The 16,978-nt window shown below is 39.2% G+C and overlaps 1 protein-coding gene across 1 annotated transcript; it reads left to right on the top strand.

Moving 5' to 3' along the window:
* The first annotated feature begins 56 nt into the window (after positions 1-56).
* On the top strand, positions 57-15,929 carry CUNH9orf85 (chromosome unknown C9orf85 homolog). Its single transcript, XM_066181320.1, has 4 exons — positions 57-193; positions 9,956-10,062; positions 12,331-12,444; positions 13,227-15,929. The coding sequence occupies exons 1-4, from the start codon at positions 92-94 to the stop codon at positions 13,402-13,404; spliced, it is 501 nt and encodes a 166-aa protein (XP_066037417.1). The 5' UTR covers positions 57-91; the 3' UTR covers positions 13,405-15,929.
* Positions 15,930-16,978: the final 1,049 nt, after the last annotated feature.

The raw sequence follows: 16,978 nt of genomic DNA, 5'->3' as shown, positions 1-16,978 counted from the left end.
GGCCGCAGAGCCAATGGGGACAGCGACCGCGGCACCGCCCAGCGCGGGCGGGCCCGCGGAGCGGTTCCGGGGCAGGCGGCGCCGGCCGGGAATGAGCTCGGAGCGGGGGAACGTGTCGCGCACGCGGCCCCAGCGCCACCAGAACGCGCGCGCGTTCCAGAACGACAAGTACGACACCAGCGCCCGGCTCAAGGTAGGCGGGGGCGGCTCGGCCGGCCCGGGGGGCGCGGAGTTGTTCCGGCGTCAGATGCCGCTCCTCTGCAGGCGACGTAGCCCTTGGGGCCGGAGCGGTGGGAAGGGTTTCTTGCCGAAAGCGTGGGCAGGTCTCCTATAGCTCCTGAAGCCATGCCCTGTCCCTGTGAGGTCTGGTGCCAGTCCTGAAAGGCTTCGGGATGGCAAACGAAGTCACGCGGCAGTGTATGACGAGGCACCGTTTTGGTGGTGGGGATACCTCTGGCCCGAGTCCGCCCGCACCAGGCACAGTGCTGCTCGGAGAGAACCATAACAAGACATTTCAGAGAGTTGTCACTGCAAGCAAATGTGGAGTGAAACTTGAATCATACTTACGGCCTAAAAGGACCTAGTTAAGCCAAAGAATTGTTAAGAGGAAGACTGAAATAAAGTGCTTGTGTCTGTGCAGTGTGTGCAGTAATCAAATGTTCCATGGCTCGTTATCCATATGGCTTCTTGAAAGGTGTTTGGTCTTCCAAGGTTTATCACTATGTGGTCATAACTCAGAAATCTTAATGTTTTGAGAGCTTAGTTTGAGCGACTTTCCCCCATCACACATACATATCCAGCTTCAATCTGCATACTTTTAGATAACTTTCATTGTACTTTCTTTTTAAAAAAGTACATTGTACATTTCTTTACAAAGAAAGAGAAACTCTCTTCTGATTAGTTAGATAGAAAGGTGTCTTCAGCTAGAGTCTCTGTCAGCACTTTTGCTACAAAAGTTATTATCTTCACTCCGTTGTTTCAGAAGATTGTTTTGTCGTTTTTGGTTCTAAGCAGGCAAAGGATCTACAATATATTCTTGAAATATGCTCTGTGCTTGTAGCTTTGGTTGCATAATATACAGAAGGGGCTGAAGAACACCCGGTGTGTCTGAACAGTAACTCCACTAAAGTGGGATTTTGAATCTTGCAGGCTAAACTGAGAAGGTGACTAAGACAAAAGAGAGGAGTAATAATCTAGGAGAGTTTATTGTCATATCGATATCCCTTTAACTGAACCTGCCTGGGCTGTCTAAAAGAGCTGGAAGGAGGGGTACAAATTAGTAAGTTAAAGCCTTGATGCCAAAGATGGAGATTTGGGTTTTTGTGAGTTTGTTTTGATTGGTTTTTGAGATTTTTTTGGGACTGGTTCTGCAAGTTGAACAGGTTGCTTTCCTGGTATTCTAAGCAGTATTATTTGTTGTGTTAGTCACTGCATGATCTCTGATAGGAGAGTATTTCCTGTCTGGGTACAAACATACACACAAAAAAACACCCCATAGAGAGCTGGTCTATCAAAAAAGTTTTCAAAGAGAAACTGAATTCTGGTATCAGTTTTGTAACTGAAATAATCACTTTAATACCCACATGGCTGTTCTTCGGTTTTTCTTCCCTTTGTAAATAATTTATGTCCCATAGAATTGACTACACAGTATCATGCACTCAAATAAATATATGTATTTTTAATGTAGCCAAGATTTGCTGCGAACATCAAGTTGTCTCTTTTTCTTTCCATTTCAAACAAAGGATTGCTTTTGTCTCAGTGCCTGCTGGTTCATGAAAAGGGTTGAGTGTATGGAAGTACCATCCTGAAGAATGTGCTTCCTATTCTGGGGTTAGATAATGGGATATATAGATAATTTCCCCTTTAGTAAGGGAAAGGGATTAATTCCTTTTTCTTAGGGCATACTGTCATGTACAAATTCAAGTCCTAAGGTATTGCCTTGTTATAGGAATTGCATTCCCCAGTTTAATGTTCCAACTGAAACACTCTAAACCCTGCACCACTCACTCACTCACTCACCCCTCCCCTTACCTGTCTCCCTGCATAGACCGGAGAACTGGAGGCACAAAAGGCAAAGATCACAGGTTCAGATAAGGACAATTTACTGGAAACAACAAAAGAAATAAGAAAACAAACAGTAACAGCAATAGTGTAGAAGAGATGATTCACACACAAGCCACTGTTGTGGGACCCCTGGCAGTACCAGACCACAACGTGCTATGTGACCTGGAACAGACCCCTCCTGCCATTCCTGGAAAATGATATGAGGTGGTATTGAATAACCTTAGTGTCCTAGCGTAGAAAAATTAAACCTGGCTTGGCCAGAACCAGGGCAGGGATACAAAGGGGTCATTATAATGACTAGCCCCATTTCTGCTGTTTGTAAAATTTTAAGGAAGTTAGTCTATCAAATATTAAGTGGTGATTAATGTCATGGCTTAGATACAGACTATACTGAATGATTGCATCTCTGTCTTTTGTAGTCCTGGATGATCAGATGTGTCATGGATGTCCAATGTGTGATGAGGAAAAGGAAGAAATCAGAAATTCTATCACAGGGGCTGATACAGGAGTGAGGCTTCCTCCTTTCTACCTCTCATTACCTCAAGATGTGATACTATCTTGAAAGGCTGCAAAATGCTTATCAGCTGAAAATTTCAATCCTGCTGCAATTGTGCACTGTATTAACAATGTTGAATATTTCCTACAATAGCTTCAGGTTGTACAGTGGGTGGAGTCGAGGTAGTTAATTATGGTATTGTTGCTATTTCTCTCCCTGAAGCAGTGTCTACAGAGGAAATTGATCTAACAGTGTTTTGACTTTTCTCTGCTGGTAGTCATTATCTGGTTGGTTTGTCATTTTTTGAAATGTTTTGTGCTCTTTGTCTGACACTGACCATGTCATCCATTTTCTAAGCTTAAAGGCCATAGGTCTGACTACTTGAGAACATGCTAGAAGATCCATCTGTCTTTAATGTTCAGTCTTTACTACAGCAGTACTACAGCATTGCTCTGAGATAGGCTTGTTGAGGTGAAACTTCGCTGCGACAAAGTACACTACCTCTCTACTGTATTTGGGAAACAGCTTACAAAAGTGCTGAAAAAGTTTGCATCTTAGGATGACCTGAAGAAAGAATAACCAGGACAGGGTAAGACACTGTCTTGTTAGCTATTGAATCTTGGAATATTCCTGAATAGCTCTTTGCAGCACCAAGCTGAGGAATATACATTATGTTATGTGAATATACATTTTATGTGAAGTACATTATGTAAGTCATCATGGAAGCTGCAGTAGTTCTAGAAACGAAAGCAAATATAATTTAATAAGAACATTTAGAATTCCATTGTAGTAAGATGGTAAACCACAAAGTGATTCATATTTACACTCAAATGACTGATTTGTTTCTCCATTTTCCCCTTTCATTAAGTACATCCAAGATGGTAATCCACATTTCCCTAAATTTCAAGGGTTATTACCTCTGAACCTCAGCTTTACCACAGTGTTAATGTCAGTTACTTTTTGAGCTGGGTGCATGGATAAATCAGTTGTTTTAGTAGAAACACTGGCTGAGACTGTGGGAAAGCACTAGGAAGAGAACAGCTGAATATAGAGCTTAAATGCTGAGTCAGTAATCATATTTTGAAGCACAGAAGGGAGATAGAGATAAACCAGTGGCTGACTGGAAATGTTAGATAACCTTATTGCAGTTCTTTAGATAATGTTCTTGCTGCAAGGTAGAGTAGCTTGGTAGACTGAAGTCTACTCAATAGCCACTCCTGTTACTCTGGGTTCAAAAGTACATTCCGTCTTGGGTTGTAGTCTTTCATGTAGGGAGAATAGGAGCAAATATAACATTTGCTCTGGACTCTAACCCAGCTCTGGAGGTGGGGCAGAGAGTGAGAGAAAGAATGTGTGGGTAGGTGCAGGAGATGTGTCTGGTTGTGTGTGTGTTTATGTGCCTTTGTGTATTTTCCATTCTTTCTGAGAATGGTGAGAGTCCTTCCAGTGCTCTCTTAAATGCTATATCCAAATGTTGCTTAAATTTTGAACTACACTTGGTGGAAAATATATGTAGAAAAAGGAATTTCAAGTAACGCTGGTACTATATATGAAGCTCTGTGGGGGACAATTTCAGCCTGTGTGATGTGTATTGGAACCCTGAAACTGGCATCAGTTTTGCATTTGTCAGTCTGCACTAACCTACTCTAGATGCTTTACAGTCATGTACTGGAGGTCCTGTGGAGTTTTGTTTTCTGAGAAGTTCATCTGTTCAGTAATCCTGCATTTGGCCACGTGCTGCATTCATCCTTGTGCTGCACTTGTCCTTGCTGACTGAAGCAGTGTCACCTGTGTTTCTGATAGGGAAGTTTATGGGTGGCAGTTAACATTGCACTCATTTACATCAGAACAGACCACTGATATGTGCTCAGTAGCAGGAATCTGCTTTCAGTTGAGGAAATCAAAATACCCATAGGTTAACACGTAATTAGAAGCTTACAAACAGATGGTGAAGCTTCTTTGAAGCCCTGTCATTACATCTTACCTGTGAGCGTTTTAATGCTGGTTTTAGCTAGGGATTATTTTGTGTGCCAAGTTAGTAGGTGTAGGTGTATTCGTTTGCTTTAATATATTCTGAACTGCTTTTGGCAGGTTGTTAGGTGATTTAATATTAGGTTAGATGAGCAGAGGATGTTGGTTCATTAATGTACAACTGACTGTGCACATGGAATTTTTTGTGGCCTCATACCTTAAGACTGCTTGGGTATGTCTGTATTGCATAACTGTAATTTCCTTGGATAATGTATAGACACTGGATAAGTTGCTCTTGTCCTTGGAGCAAAGTATGCTAAAGAAAAGAGAGAGCTGTTGACTAAAACAGGGAAATGCGCATAAAGAAAACCTCAGAGAGAAACTTCTGTGACAGAAACATAATCTAACATATTGGAGTAGTTTTCACACCAAGAAATTAATTTCAAGCACTACCTTTTTTTTGTGTGTGAGGGCCTGACTGCCTGCCTAAAGGCTGGGTAGAAAAGTTGGAATAGAATAATGAAGTTTACAAGCCTTTTTCAGGGCTTTGTGTGGATTGTTGGGTTTTTTAATACCCTTAAGGGAAAGCAAGCTATTGAATGGGCAAAAGGAAGAAAATAGGAGCTTGTGGAAGTTTAAACAATATACAAAATTTATTTAAAAGTAAATATTAATAGGAAAAGTAAGCACCAGAGGGGTTTATTTGATTTTACTGGTGACTTCCCCATTCTGACTGGGAACTGAGAAACAAGAAAAATTTGTCTTCAGGTTTATTATGAGAACTTCTCTCACTTATTTTTTTAGCAATTTCAAAAATTTGAAAAAACAGACTATTCAAATCTTTCATTAGGGACAGCTTTCTTTACTTCTTAAACTCTGCATTGCTTTTGAAAGTGATGTGTTGTGGGGTTTTTTTGATCAGAGGAGATGTTGAATTAAGTGTAAAAATCACAGTAAATTAGCAACTTGTTTTAGTAATGGTAGCATTTAAATGACATGCCTTTTTTTTTTGAGCAAAATCTAAAAGACAAACACAAGATAAACTTTCTAATTTCTTTCTTTACATCAATCCATCATTCTCTCGTGACTCTTTAAACCAACTGCCTGGTAGGGTTGTAGAGTCTTAGTGTCTTTTGTATTTAGATGTGCTGAGCCAATGATTAATTACAATGTCCCACACTTGATTTATCAAAATTGAGTAAAAAATACAGGAAATTGCTGAAGAGGAGGAAGATGCTGTATGTGTGCCTCTTAGAGGGAGGAAATTAGAACTTCAAAGCTGTTGTCTTCCAGTTTGTGACCTTTTGAGAAGATGCAATGTGATTTCTTTACAATAGCTGTGTAAGATTTGTGGTCTTGCCAAGTTGAAAAGTCCAGGCAACTTTATGCCTGGATCTTAAGGATGCTTAAAGTGATTTTTGACACGCATAAATGGGATGATAAAATTATATAATGGTGTGGGTTGAACGGGACATTAAAGATCATCTAGTTCCAAACCCCGTGTCATGAGCAGAGACACCTTCCTCTAGACCAGGTTGCTCACAGCCCCATCCAGCCTGGCCTTGTACACTGCCAAAGGTGGGGCATCCATGGCTTTGGGGAACCTGTTCCAGTGCCTCACCACTCTCACAGTACGGAATTTTTTCTAAGACCTCATCTAAACCTACAGTCTTTCAGTTCGAAGCCATTCCCCCTTGGCCTGTGACTACATCCTCTTGTAAAACTCCCTCTCCATCTCTCTCTTAGCCCCCTTCTGGTACGGGAAGGTGCACTAAAGCCTCCCCAAAGCCTTCTCTTCTCCAGGCTGAACAGCCCCAACTCTCAGCCTGCCTCCATAGAAGAGTTGCTCTAGTACTGTGATCTACTTAGTGGCCCTCCTTTTACCTGTTCTGGTAAGTCCATGTCTTGTGTTGTGGGTCCCAGAGCTGAATGTTTGTGTGGTGTCTCACAAAAGCAATGTGAAGGGGCAGAATCCCCTCCCTTGCCCTGCTGGCCAGATTAATGGGCTGCAAGCACACAATGCCAGCTCATGTTGAGCTTCTCATCCACCAACACCCACAAAGTCCTTTTCCTCAGAATACTCTCTGTCCATTCTCCACCCACCTTGTATTTGAACTTGGGATTGCCACAACCCAGGTGCAGGACCTTGCACTTGGCCTTGCTGAACTTCATGAGATTTGTATAGGTTTAACTCTCTAACCTGTCCAAGTCCCTCTGTATAGCATCCCTTCCCTCCAATGTGTTGATGACATCATACAGGTTGGTGTCATTGGCAAACTTGCTGAGGCTACACTCAATCCCAGTGTCTAAATGCCTTTTCCAGGTCCTGGGTAACCAGGTCTTCTGTGTCCTGTATCCCTTCTGAAAGGATCCATATTTTCCTGAGTTTGTCTTTGATTGCTGACATACCTAAAACCCCCTTTTTTCCTTGCCCTTTATTGTCCTTTGCCAGATTTATTTCTGACTGTACTTTCGCTTTCCTGACCCTCTCCCTGGGTCTTTGGACAATTTCTGTGTATTCCTCCCAGACTACTTTTCCCTGCTTACACCCTCTGTAAGGTACGTGTTTAAGTTTCTCCAGGAGCTCCTTGTCCATTGCTTGTCTTTCTTGATTTCCTCTTTGTCGAGACGCTTTGCACTTGAACTTGAAGGAGGGAACTCATCTATATCATCCAGTCCTCTTGGGCCGCACTTCCCTCCACGGTTCTATCCCATGGCCCTCTACTAAGGAGATCCTTGAAGATGCCAAAGTCTGCTCTCTTGTAGTCCAGGGCAGTGATCTCCTTCCCACACTCCTCACTGCCCCAAGGACCTTAAAATCCGCTGCTTCATGATCACTGCAGCCCAGGCTACCCTTGAGCTTCACATTCACTTCACATCTTGCCACCTTTTTGGTGAGAATGAAGTTCAGCACAGCACCGCTCCTTGTTGGCCCCTCTATCACTTAGAGGAGGCAGTTGTCATCAGTGTATGCCAGGAACCTCCAGGGTTGCCTGTGCCCTGCTGTACTGCCCCTTCATCTTTAATGTTTTCAGCTTTTGGGGTGGTCAGTGTTCCAGTTTGACTGGAAAAGGAAAAGGAAGAAAAATGGAATTGCATCACTGTGTGTTGTATTCTAGAGCCAGATGATAAGAGTATTGGGTGAGGAAGAGCTTTATAAAGCTCCATGAATAATAACTATGCATATTTCCTTGTTCCATAGCAAATATTTAGCGGAATTTGTAATAGGCTGCCTGTTTAATGAACTTTGGATTTGCTTCGGATGAGAAGTTTCTGAAGTAGTTTCTGTTTCATTCTTCTGGCGTGCAGTCCTGAGCACAGGCTCTTGCACTCCAGGTGCCTAAAGCTTTGCTGAGCCTGCCCCTGCCTCTCTCTGTGGCACGGCTCCTGACCCCAGCGTCAGTCCGTCAGGATGTGTTAAGGGAAACAATGTCTTTTTCGTCCAGGAAGCTAACTGTTTCTTTGGAAAGACAGCCATCTCCTTTCAGCTTAAGCTTCCGTAGTCTTTTGTCGTTCACTGGGTTCAGCCTTAGCAAAACTAAAAATAGCTGGTAACAATAAATGTATCCCTGCCTGGAAAAACAAATCACAGTGTTTGTATCTTACTGCCCTCCTGCATTACCAATCGATGCAAGTCAGGGGAGCGAGGGGGAGCGCTGGGAAGTTCAGGCTAATTTGCAGGTTGTTGGAAGCTTATGTGGGCTATAGTGCTTGGAGCTTTGTGCTGGTCAAGTGCCGAAAACAAGGCTCATCTTTGAACTACATGAATTTTGAAAGACTGACCGCAGGCACTGCTCACAGCAGCTTGAATTGCAAGACATTAAATTCTGAGATATTGAATTGCCTTTAACAGAGATATCTGCTGGGAGCTTACTTATGATTTTCTTCTCTCAGAAATTTTGCACATTAAGCAATTGTCTGTATTTTTTGGAAAATACACTTGTAATGCATCAGAACCACAGCTTTCTGTATTTAATATTCAAGCAGTATGCAAAACCTTGTTTGGTTGGATTCTTAATATGCCAAGTCTGTATTTGATAATTTAGAAAATAGTTTTATTTTAACTGAAACAGCCAGAAAGTACCACATGTTCAGTTATCCACACCATAGGAAAGCTCATACTGGATGTGTAAGTTTAATAAAAAAAGAGACAATGGAACGTAAGTTCCAGAGTGTAGTTTCACTTGAGAGTAGCGTCTCCTCTGCCATATACATTTTTTGGAATAGAATAAGATACTGTACTTTTAAAGCTTGGCTTGTTTTTTTCATCTTATGTATCGAAGTAGAGCTTTGTGGAGTAGTAAGAAACTGTTGTGGGTCACAAAAACAGGAAATTACTTCAGAAGAAGCTGTATTCATAGAATAACTTTTTTTTCAGTTTATTTGTGAAAGAATAACATAAATTGTAATCCAGATTAATACAGAATTACACCTTTTAGGTATGTTAAGAAGTAGATGTGGTTTAAACCATTTTATTGATGCAACGTTGACATGGTAGCCATTTTTAAACTATCTTTAAAAATATTTTTTTATTACATGCATTTTTAACCATGAAATTTCTATTTTTAAATTTTTGAATGAATATGAACACCTGAATATGTGATAGACAACATTACTGCTGACATTCTTAGACAAGAAATAAAATTAGATTGAGCTTGTTATTTAAGGTAAGAGTGTGGTTTGGTACTGTTTCCCATCTCAGAATAGCTTCTCTTGTACAAATACTACTGGCCCGTTGACATTTTGTATTTCTGAGAAAGTTAAACACACAAAATATTGTAGGAGATATTAAGGTAAATTTTTCATGGTCTCGAAAATATAACATGGTTTAAATTACTGTTTTAAAGATTTTATCTTAGGTGCAGAGAGCAAATATTTTTCATAAAGAAAGACTAAGATGAGAGAGAGATTGAATAATTTGACTGCAAATTGTGCGTGGATTCTACTTTTTTGTTATCAGAGGAAAAATCCTGAGGCTATTTAAACTGCAGTATAGTGATTGCTTGAGCAATAGTAAGTTAAATGCTAAGTCTTGTAAGTTGTCTTCTTTGGACAAAACCTGTGTATTTCAGGGCTTATTTCTTCTTAAATCCATTCTGCAAAATTTCTAGAGATGAAAAGAATGAAATACCTACAGTAATCAATTATCAACAATGTAATAACAAAAAGAAGTACAACTTTTAAGAACATTAAAATAATAATAATAATAATCTAGTCTTTAATCTCAAGGTACTCTTTGCATTGAAGAAAATTTTCAGACAAATGTATATGAAAGGCTTAATGTTAATATCAAGCAAACACATTTGTAGTACTGTATCAACCATATGATGGGCAAAAATGCTTTCTAAGTAAGATTTTACTCTTTACAGCAAGATGTCATCAATATTTTCCTGTTTTTTGGTGTTTTTTTTTTTACTTATTCAGAAAATAAATGCTAAGCTTCATGATGGAGTGTGTCAGCATTGCAAAGGTATCTTGGAGTGGCGAGTGAAATTCAGAAAGTACAAACTACTGACAAAACCTAAAAGATGGTGAGTGAATATACTTTTTGTTAATTGTTGATTGTATAGTTTGTGAGCTTTTGGAAAATACTCTGGCTTTGGAAACTCTCAAGAAGAAGCTGCTATTATGCAACATTTTTCATACGTGGAGTGTGCAATGACAACCTATAGGCAATGTTAATTTTCTAATTCGTTAGTCTTTTATCTTAAACTTTTGAAAAGAAGACACAGAGGAAAAGCAACTGCTTCCCTCTTTGCCGTTAAAACTGGTTGAACTATGGATCTCTAAGCTTCCAAGACCATCAGTGAACAAAAAATTCACAGGACCATCTCCGGAACAAAAAGTCAAACCTGAACCTGTTGTAAAACAATTTTATAAGGTCTTGTTTCACATCTGTAGATGATCTGCGCATCTCTTGACTTCTGTACTTTGTTAATATTTGCAATACACACATTTCATTACCTCTTAGCATGTTTGCACTTTTTCTGTAAGAACCTATAATCCTAAGTAGTAAATGGTGGCACTGTTTGCATAGAGTTCTTTATTACTCATTTTTGTATTACCATATAACGGAGATGATAAATATTTTAACCTATGACAAACATATAAATTATTTTAGTTTTCTGAAGGAGATGCGCTCTGCTTCCTTCTTATTTGCTCAGTTGCAGAGGTCCTTACCTACTGTGGTAGCAGACAGAGCCAGTGTTTCAGCAGTGAAAGACTGGACTCAGAAAAACCACTGGGCTGTGGTGCACAATATCGCCAGGTTTGTCACAGTGGCTTGTATTTTGGTATTAGTAATCAGTTTCACCCTTTTGTGTAAAAATAAATTATTAGGTAGAAGGCTTGCTGAATAAAAAATAAACATTCTGCATTCTGTGCACCACAGATGAAGTTGGGTTTTGTGCTTTTTTAACTCTTCCTCAAATAACTATGTGCATCCTGGTGGGTGGTTTTTTGGGGGGTTTTGTTTGGTTGGTTGTATTTTTGTTTTGTTTTGTATTGTTTTTCCCAAAGGGAAGAAAGCAGCCAAAACCCCCATGTAAATCAGGGAAGCATTGGATGTAGGAAAAGTGGCACTGTAGAACAGCAGATAATAACAGAATATGTGATGTTCTCCCTCATATTTTTGAACAAGGAAGTTGTGCTTCAGAGTATTCTAACTTTACAGATGATGATTTCTAGGCCAGCAGTACAATGGCTGGGTGAGCCACTGTTCTGGCATGAGAAGACTATGAACATTTTCAACAGATGAAGCTTCAGGGTAAATCTAGTAAAAGAATAATAGACATTAAAAATGTGACAATTAAAAGAATAAAAAAGAATTCTTTATATTGCAGAAGATGGAAATGGAGGACTTCTCAGTACCTCAGCTTATTTTTTAGTTTTTTAACATCTTTAAAATTATGAGTGTTAGTATAACCACAGGTTTTCCCTCCTTTACTTCTGAGTACTTAGCTATTTTGAGTATTTAGTTATTAGAAGTTAAACTATTTTTTAAAAAATACATAAATTTGCCTTGCATTTATAGTGCCCCTGTTTGACATGACATTTTAGTATGACATGTCTGGGAAGAACTTTTGAGGGTGTCAGAACCAGGAAAATTACTTTCAAGACAGCAGCGTTACATGGAGTATATTGTTCTGGATTATGTTCTCCAGCTGTACAAGGCTTTAGAAATGTCACATGAATGTTAAACCACAGAATTTTGGAAACTGCTAAGTCTAGAGAATTTTATCATGTTTTGAAAAAGAATAGCCCAAGCCCTCTACCTTATTAGGTTGGTTTTATTGAGAATACTGTTCCATGAAGGCCTGTGTTCACAGAAAACAAAGTCTAGCACTGACTCAGTTTATACTCTGAAAAGTTCAAGAGGAAGTCATTGCAGTGTTTGAACTAAGAGCTTTTTATTTGTAAAATCCATGTACTTTTTAATGACATATGCTATTTTTATCACTAAACCAGAAGTTATGCAACTTTTAAAGTAAAAACTACCTAGTGAAATGGATTGAAATGTTTATTTTGCCAACTTAAATATAAAATTCTTGATTTAATATTTCTTTTTCAGTACTTGTTTAAGAAATTGTTCCTGAGAAAAGTTAAGGGAGAGAGATGAACACAAGGATTTTGACAGTGCTACTTGATAAAACACCCAGTGTTTCATTTGAAAGTGGCCTAAAATGTGTTGTTCCACTTTTGTGGAGTGTTTGTTTCTCTTTTGTACATTGTATTTGAACACAGAATGTTGAGTAAGTGTAGATGGTATTTTTTTAGTCTTGTTTTCTTTCTCTTCGTAGTGTGAAGTGCCTCCAGAAGACTGTAAAAGATCCTTATCATGTTATTTGTCGACCATGTGCTGGAAAACTAGAAATTTGTGCTAAGTGTGGGAAACAAGAAGAAATAGTAATTCCGTAAGTAGTTCATAGGGTGCATCATTTCAGTCCTGTACTGATAGTTCCCCTTGTAATAAATCTTGTTTGGAAACTGCTAGGAAGCTGTTGTATGTTATGCCATATTTTCAATAATCCAAACATTAGTCAGTAGGAGTAATTTTCTTCACTTTCTTCAGATGAAACTAGGGGTGAAACGCTTATTGATGTTAGTGGGGCTGAACCAAAAAATGTCCCACTTGGATAAGACACTTTACAGCAACAGATAAGTTGTATATTTTCTTAAGAACAAAGCATGGTGTAGAGCATCATAAAATATGCACAAGCCATTTTGCTGTTTGCATTTTGTCTCCCACTTGATAGTTCCGTTACTAGTGAAGAGAAGAACTAAACAAGGACTGATATTGAGCACAGTTACACAGTATATTTAGCAGGCTTTGGGGGTTTTTTGCTAGCATTCTCTCTTTATTGAGCATGATACATAAAACATTAATTCACTAGTTTATGACAGCAGTCCAGCAGTTGCTTACTTGGTCAAGTTGTTCAAATATCTATTTTTCTTTCTTTCCTGTCTCTTCTGTACTCAGTAGTTTTTTATGCATACTTTACTGTATTTTATATCATTCCTGTTAAGTGTGAAGTAAATTTAGGGACTTTTATTGCCCCTCTTCTACATCTTCCCACCTCCTGCCATCTTCCATTCTATATTGGGATGGAATGCCAGCAGGATATTCTATCCTCCATCGCATTGTTGTTTTAATTCCAGAAGTGGGTGATGTTGACATCCCTTTTGCTTTCTACAGGATTGATAAAGGACAAGACAGAACTGAGAGTGAGACTTCTGAAAATGGCCAAGAGAACAGTGAATTGAAGGATGAGCTGGAGTTTGATACAAATTTCAGTAGTGCAGACAGTGGTGAAGATTCTGATATGCTTGAAGAACAATTTAAAAGTATGAATTTTGAAACTACAGAGATCTAAAAGTTTGTGTTTATACAAGAGATTATATGCTATCAAATGTGGAAAACCAATGCTTGCCTTAAACTGCTCCAAGCCGTTATTTGACATCTGAGGTCCATGTATGAAAATGTTGGCATTGCGTATGGTGATGCATATGGGGATTTGTATTAATACACATTTCTGTGTATTAGGAACAGAATTGCTTTGAAAATATTCAGAAATTCTATCTGTAAGCATAATTATTTATTTCATACATGTAGCGACTTCCTATTTTTATGGAATAAAGCCTCTTTGTGTAATTGTTCAAAATTCAGTATTATGTGGCCGTTGGAAGTATTACTGCTGCCTGGAAATCTACGTGGAATTCTGGAATAAACCCAGATAGGAAGAGCTAAAGCAGCTGTAATGGTTTTCTGAGGGAAGAACTTGCAACATTCTGTCACTGAGTTTCCAAACAGGGTCTTACCCTTGTGCTTGGGGGGTTTTGTTGTTTTGGGTTTTTTTTCCACAAAAAAAGAAACAAGTGTGTAAATACCATCACCAGTATAGTTCATGAGCAGTTAATGCTTGTTTGCCATGTATGCATTATGGATTTGTGACCTTGTTGTTAACAATGTTTTGTAAAGAAAAAAACCTGCACACTTTAGAATTTCTCGTAACTGGTCTCACGCTTTCTTTTAATTTTCAGAATTCAGATATTCATCTGGATTTGATGTAGTTTCATATCTCTCTGATATGAAAAGACTTGCATAGTGGAGTGGTGCTTATAGAGTTACTCCCTTCCCAGTTTCTATTCAGGTGTTGATAAAGCTGTACAAAGAACTTAACTGAAGTTGCAGTAACTGTCTTTACAGGATTCAGGATGGTTTGATTTCTTTTATACCATCTTCTTGCTCTTCACATTTAACTGACCCTATATATATATACATTAACCTATGACAATATACTATGCCGCATCTGCTTTGAAGCTTTGCTTGATTTGCAGTAGTAAGCATGGAAAAAAACCTTGGTTCTCAAACTACGTTTTTCAAATGCTGTGTGAGGAAATTCAGCTCTGAGATTGTTACCAGTCCCTACGTTGGAATGAAGAAAATACTGAAACTTAATCCTTTGGGTGCAGATAGGTAACTCCATGTCTGTCCTGTGAAGCTGGAAAACACCAAGAGGTGTTCAGTGGCAGAATAGGAGGTTGTCAGGTGTGTTCAGAAGTGCTGGATATGAAGGTCTTGTTTCACTGACAGATAAGTCCTCCCAACAGGACAGCAATGACATCTGACTTAGTGTCACATCTGTTGTCCTGCCAGTTGACGTCAACGCGGGCAGAGTAAACAAGGAATATCCCATGCACACAGATGACCAGGTAGGAGGGTGGGAAGAAGGAAGTTAATAAGTAATCTGGATTTAGCTTCAGAAAGGGTCTCTCTGAAGGGAAACCATGACTGTCACCAAAAGTGAACTTGGCTTTTGAAAGTGACATATGTATGGGAAATATTATTCCACTTGGAAAAATTTGTGGTGGCCTTATCCTTTGTTGAAAGGTGAGAGGAAATCCTGGAATGATAGGAAAACGTGATGGAACTGGCAGGAGCTGTGTAATGAGAAAATAAGGGGAAGAATTCTCTTCTCACAGTGGTGACACAACCTGTCTTTATCAGGAGTGAGCAGAGCAACAGAGATAAATGATGTGTTGCAACACAGTGCAAAAACATTTGTGCAGAGGGAAAGTCCTCTGAAGTCTTCATGTCACATTCCTGATGCTCTGTTTGAAGCTGGTACTAGAGGTGAGGAAACTTTGCTGTGGATGAACACACTTGCCATGGTGGCTGGCTGGTGTTAGTCCAGCCTGCCTGAAAACAGTTTTTGGTTCTGGCAAGACTTCTGTCTTTGGTTGTAACTGTGGCTAAAGGATATACTGGTGGAAATCATTTCTGCAACACCATTTAACATGGTGGTTGATAGTCAGCTTACAAAATGGCAGCTTCGTAAGGGTAGAGGAGTTTGCATTTTAGTGAAGACACTTCTAACAGAAGTAAAAGGAATAATTGTAATTTTGTTGTTAAATTTTTACTGAACATTAGGATATATTTGGAACAGCATTAAGCTCTTTTAACTCATACTGTAGGAGTTCTGGATTTCAGGGGGTTGGTTTTCTTGTCTCTTTTGTCAGGAACTTACTGAACAGGTGATAATGTAGGAGTAGGACCCCTTTAAATGCTGATCTTCAGTAAAATCATAGAGAAATTAGAATTTTTTTTTTTTTTTGAAAGAAAGGAGATCAAAAGTCATCAAAGATTTTTGAGATCTTCAGGGTAGACATATAAATGGAATGGTTTGTAGAGTTTTTAATTGAGATTTTGAAGCCTTTCTACCTCTTCTTTCACAAATAATAATGAATTTGTGTCTAGTAACGTTAGAGGAAATAAAAATACCACAGTGCCTGCAGGGTATTGAGGTGCAATTTAAACAGTGTGACTGATCAGGGGTTTCAGAATTTGTCTGGACCCTGTGGTGCCTCACCAAATACATTACTGAAGCAGAAAATAATAGCTGTTAATTAGTCATCTGAAGAATACTTGATGCATCACTAGTGATGCAGTTATGTTGCTGACAGCTGAGTTCCTGTTACCAGCTTGCCCTTAGGAGTGTCACTTGGCATGACTCAACACTGAATTAGATAGTGGACTGCCAGTATGTGTGAGGCAGGCTTGCCAGATGATTCTCACTCCACTGAGGGAAATGCTTGTCCTAGGCTGGAGTTGCCAGAACTCAACATGGTTGACTCGTACTCATTTCTGGAAATCAAATATCCATGTTTTCTTAAGACAACCTGGATACATTACAGAATGAGGAGAGTCTGACATGGACACAGTGCTGCCTCCTTGCATAATTCCTTAACAGTCTTCTGTCGAAGTCCAGAGGCATCTCTGAGGCATCCTATCATCAAATGTTTTGAAGGATCAGGTAATGCAAAAAACATTGCCGCATGATTTACTTCCAGTTTTGCATGGGCTGGGTTCTTCTATTCTTCACTTGGCTACTGATTAATCTGTATTCCTCTAAAATACTGTAATAATACCAGCCTCTGAAGGTTTATAGGACTACCGGTTAATTAAGAAAAGTACAGCTTGTTTTCTCTCTATAATGGGCATGCACTTGGATGGTGAGATGTAAACCATAGCATTAGCAAGGAAAATGGAAGAAAATATATCAGGTCATCAAATATGAGCCACCTTGTAAACCTCTATCCCTATAATTATGTATGTTTTCTTTGTTTAGGAGTTCTCGTAAGTAAATGTATGGTGGTAGAAAATGCAAAACTAAGTGCTTATTGGAAGCATCAGCCTGACTTACAGAGTTAATGCGGAAAGCTTTGTAAGTGACACAGAGAGATGCCTTTCATTATCAGAATTTTAGAGAGCTGCTATGAAAACTGGCAGCACCTCACTTAATTCTCTTGCCTACCTTTCATCTGAAAGCTAATACAATTCACAACTCTTTGTGAAAAAGAAGGTATGAACTATACATGCACGCACATCATGTCGCTATAGGACGCAAAATGAAGGACATGCATGCAGCCAGTTTTCAGGGCAAAAAG

This window comes from Chamaea fasciata, unplaced genomic scaffold, assembly GCF_029207755.1.
Source record: "Chamaea fasciata isolate MVZ Bird 193981 ecotype frontalis unplaced genomic scaffold, bChaFas1.0.hap1 SCAF_4, whole genome shotgun sequence".
NCBI classification, from domain to species: Eukaryota; Metazoa; Chordata; class Aves; order Passeriformes; family Sylviidae; genus Chamaea; species Chamaea fasciata.
Note: the sequence above shows the minus strand (reverse complement) of the source record. Positions and strands in the feature narration are given on the sequence as shown.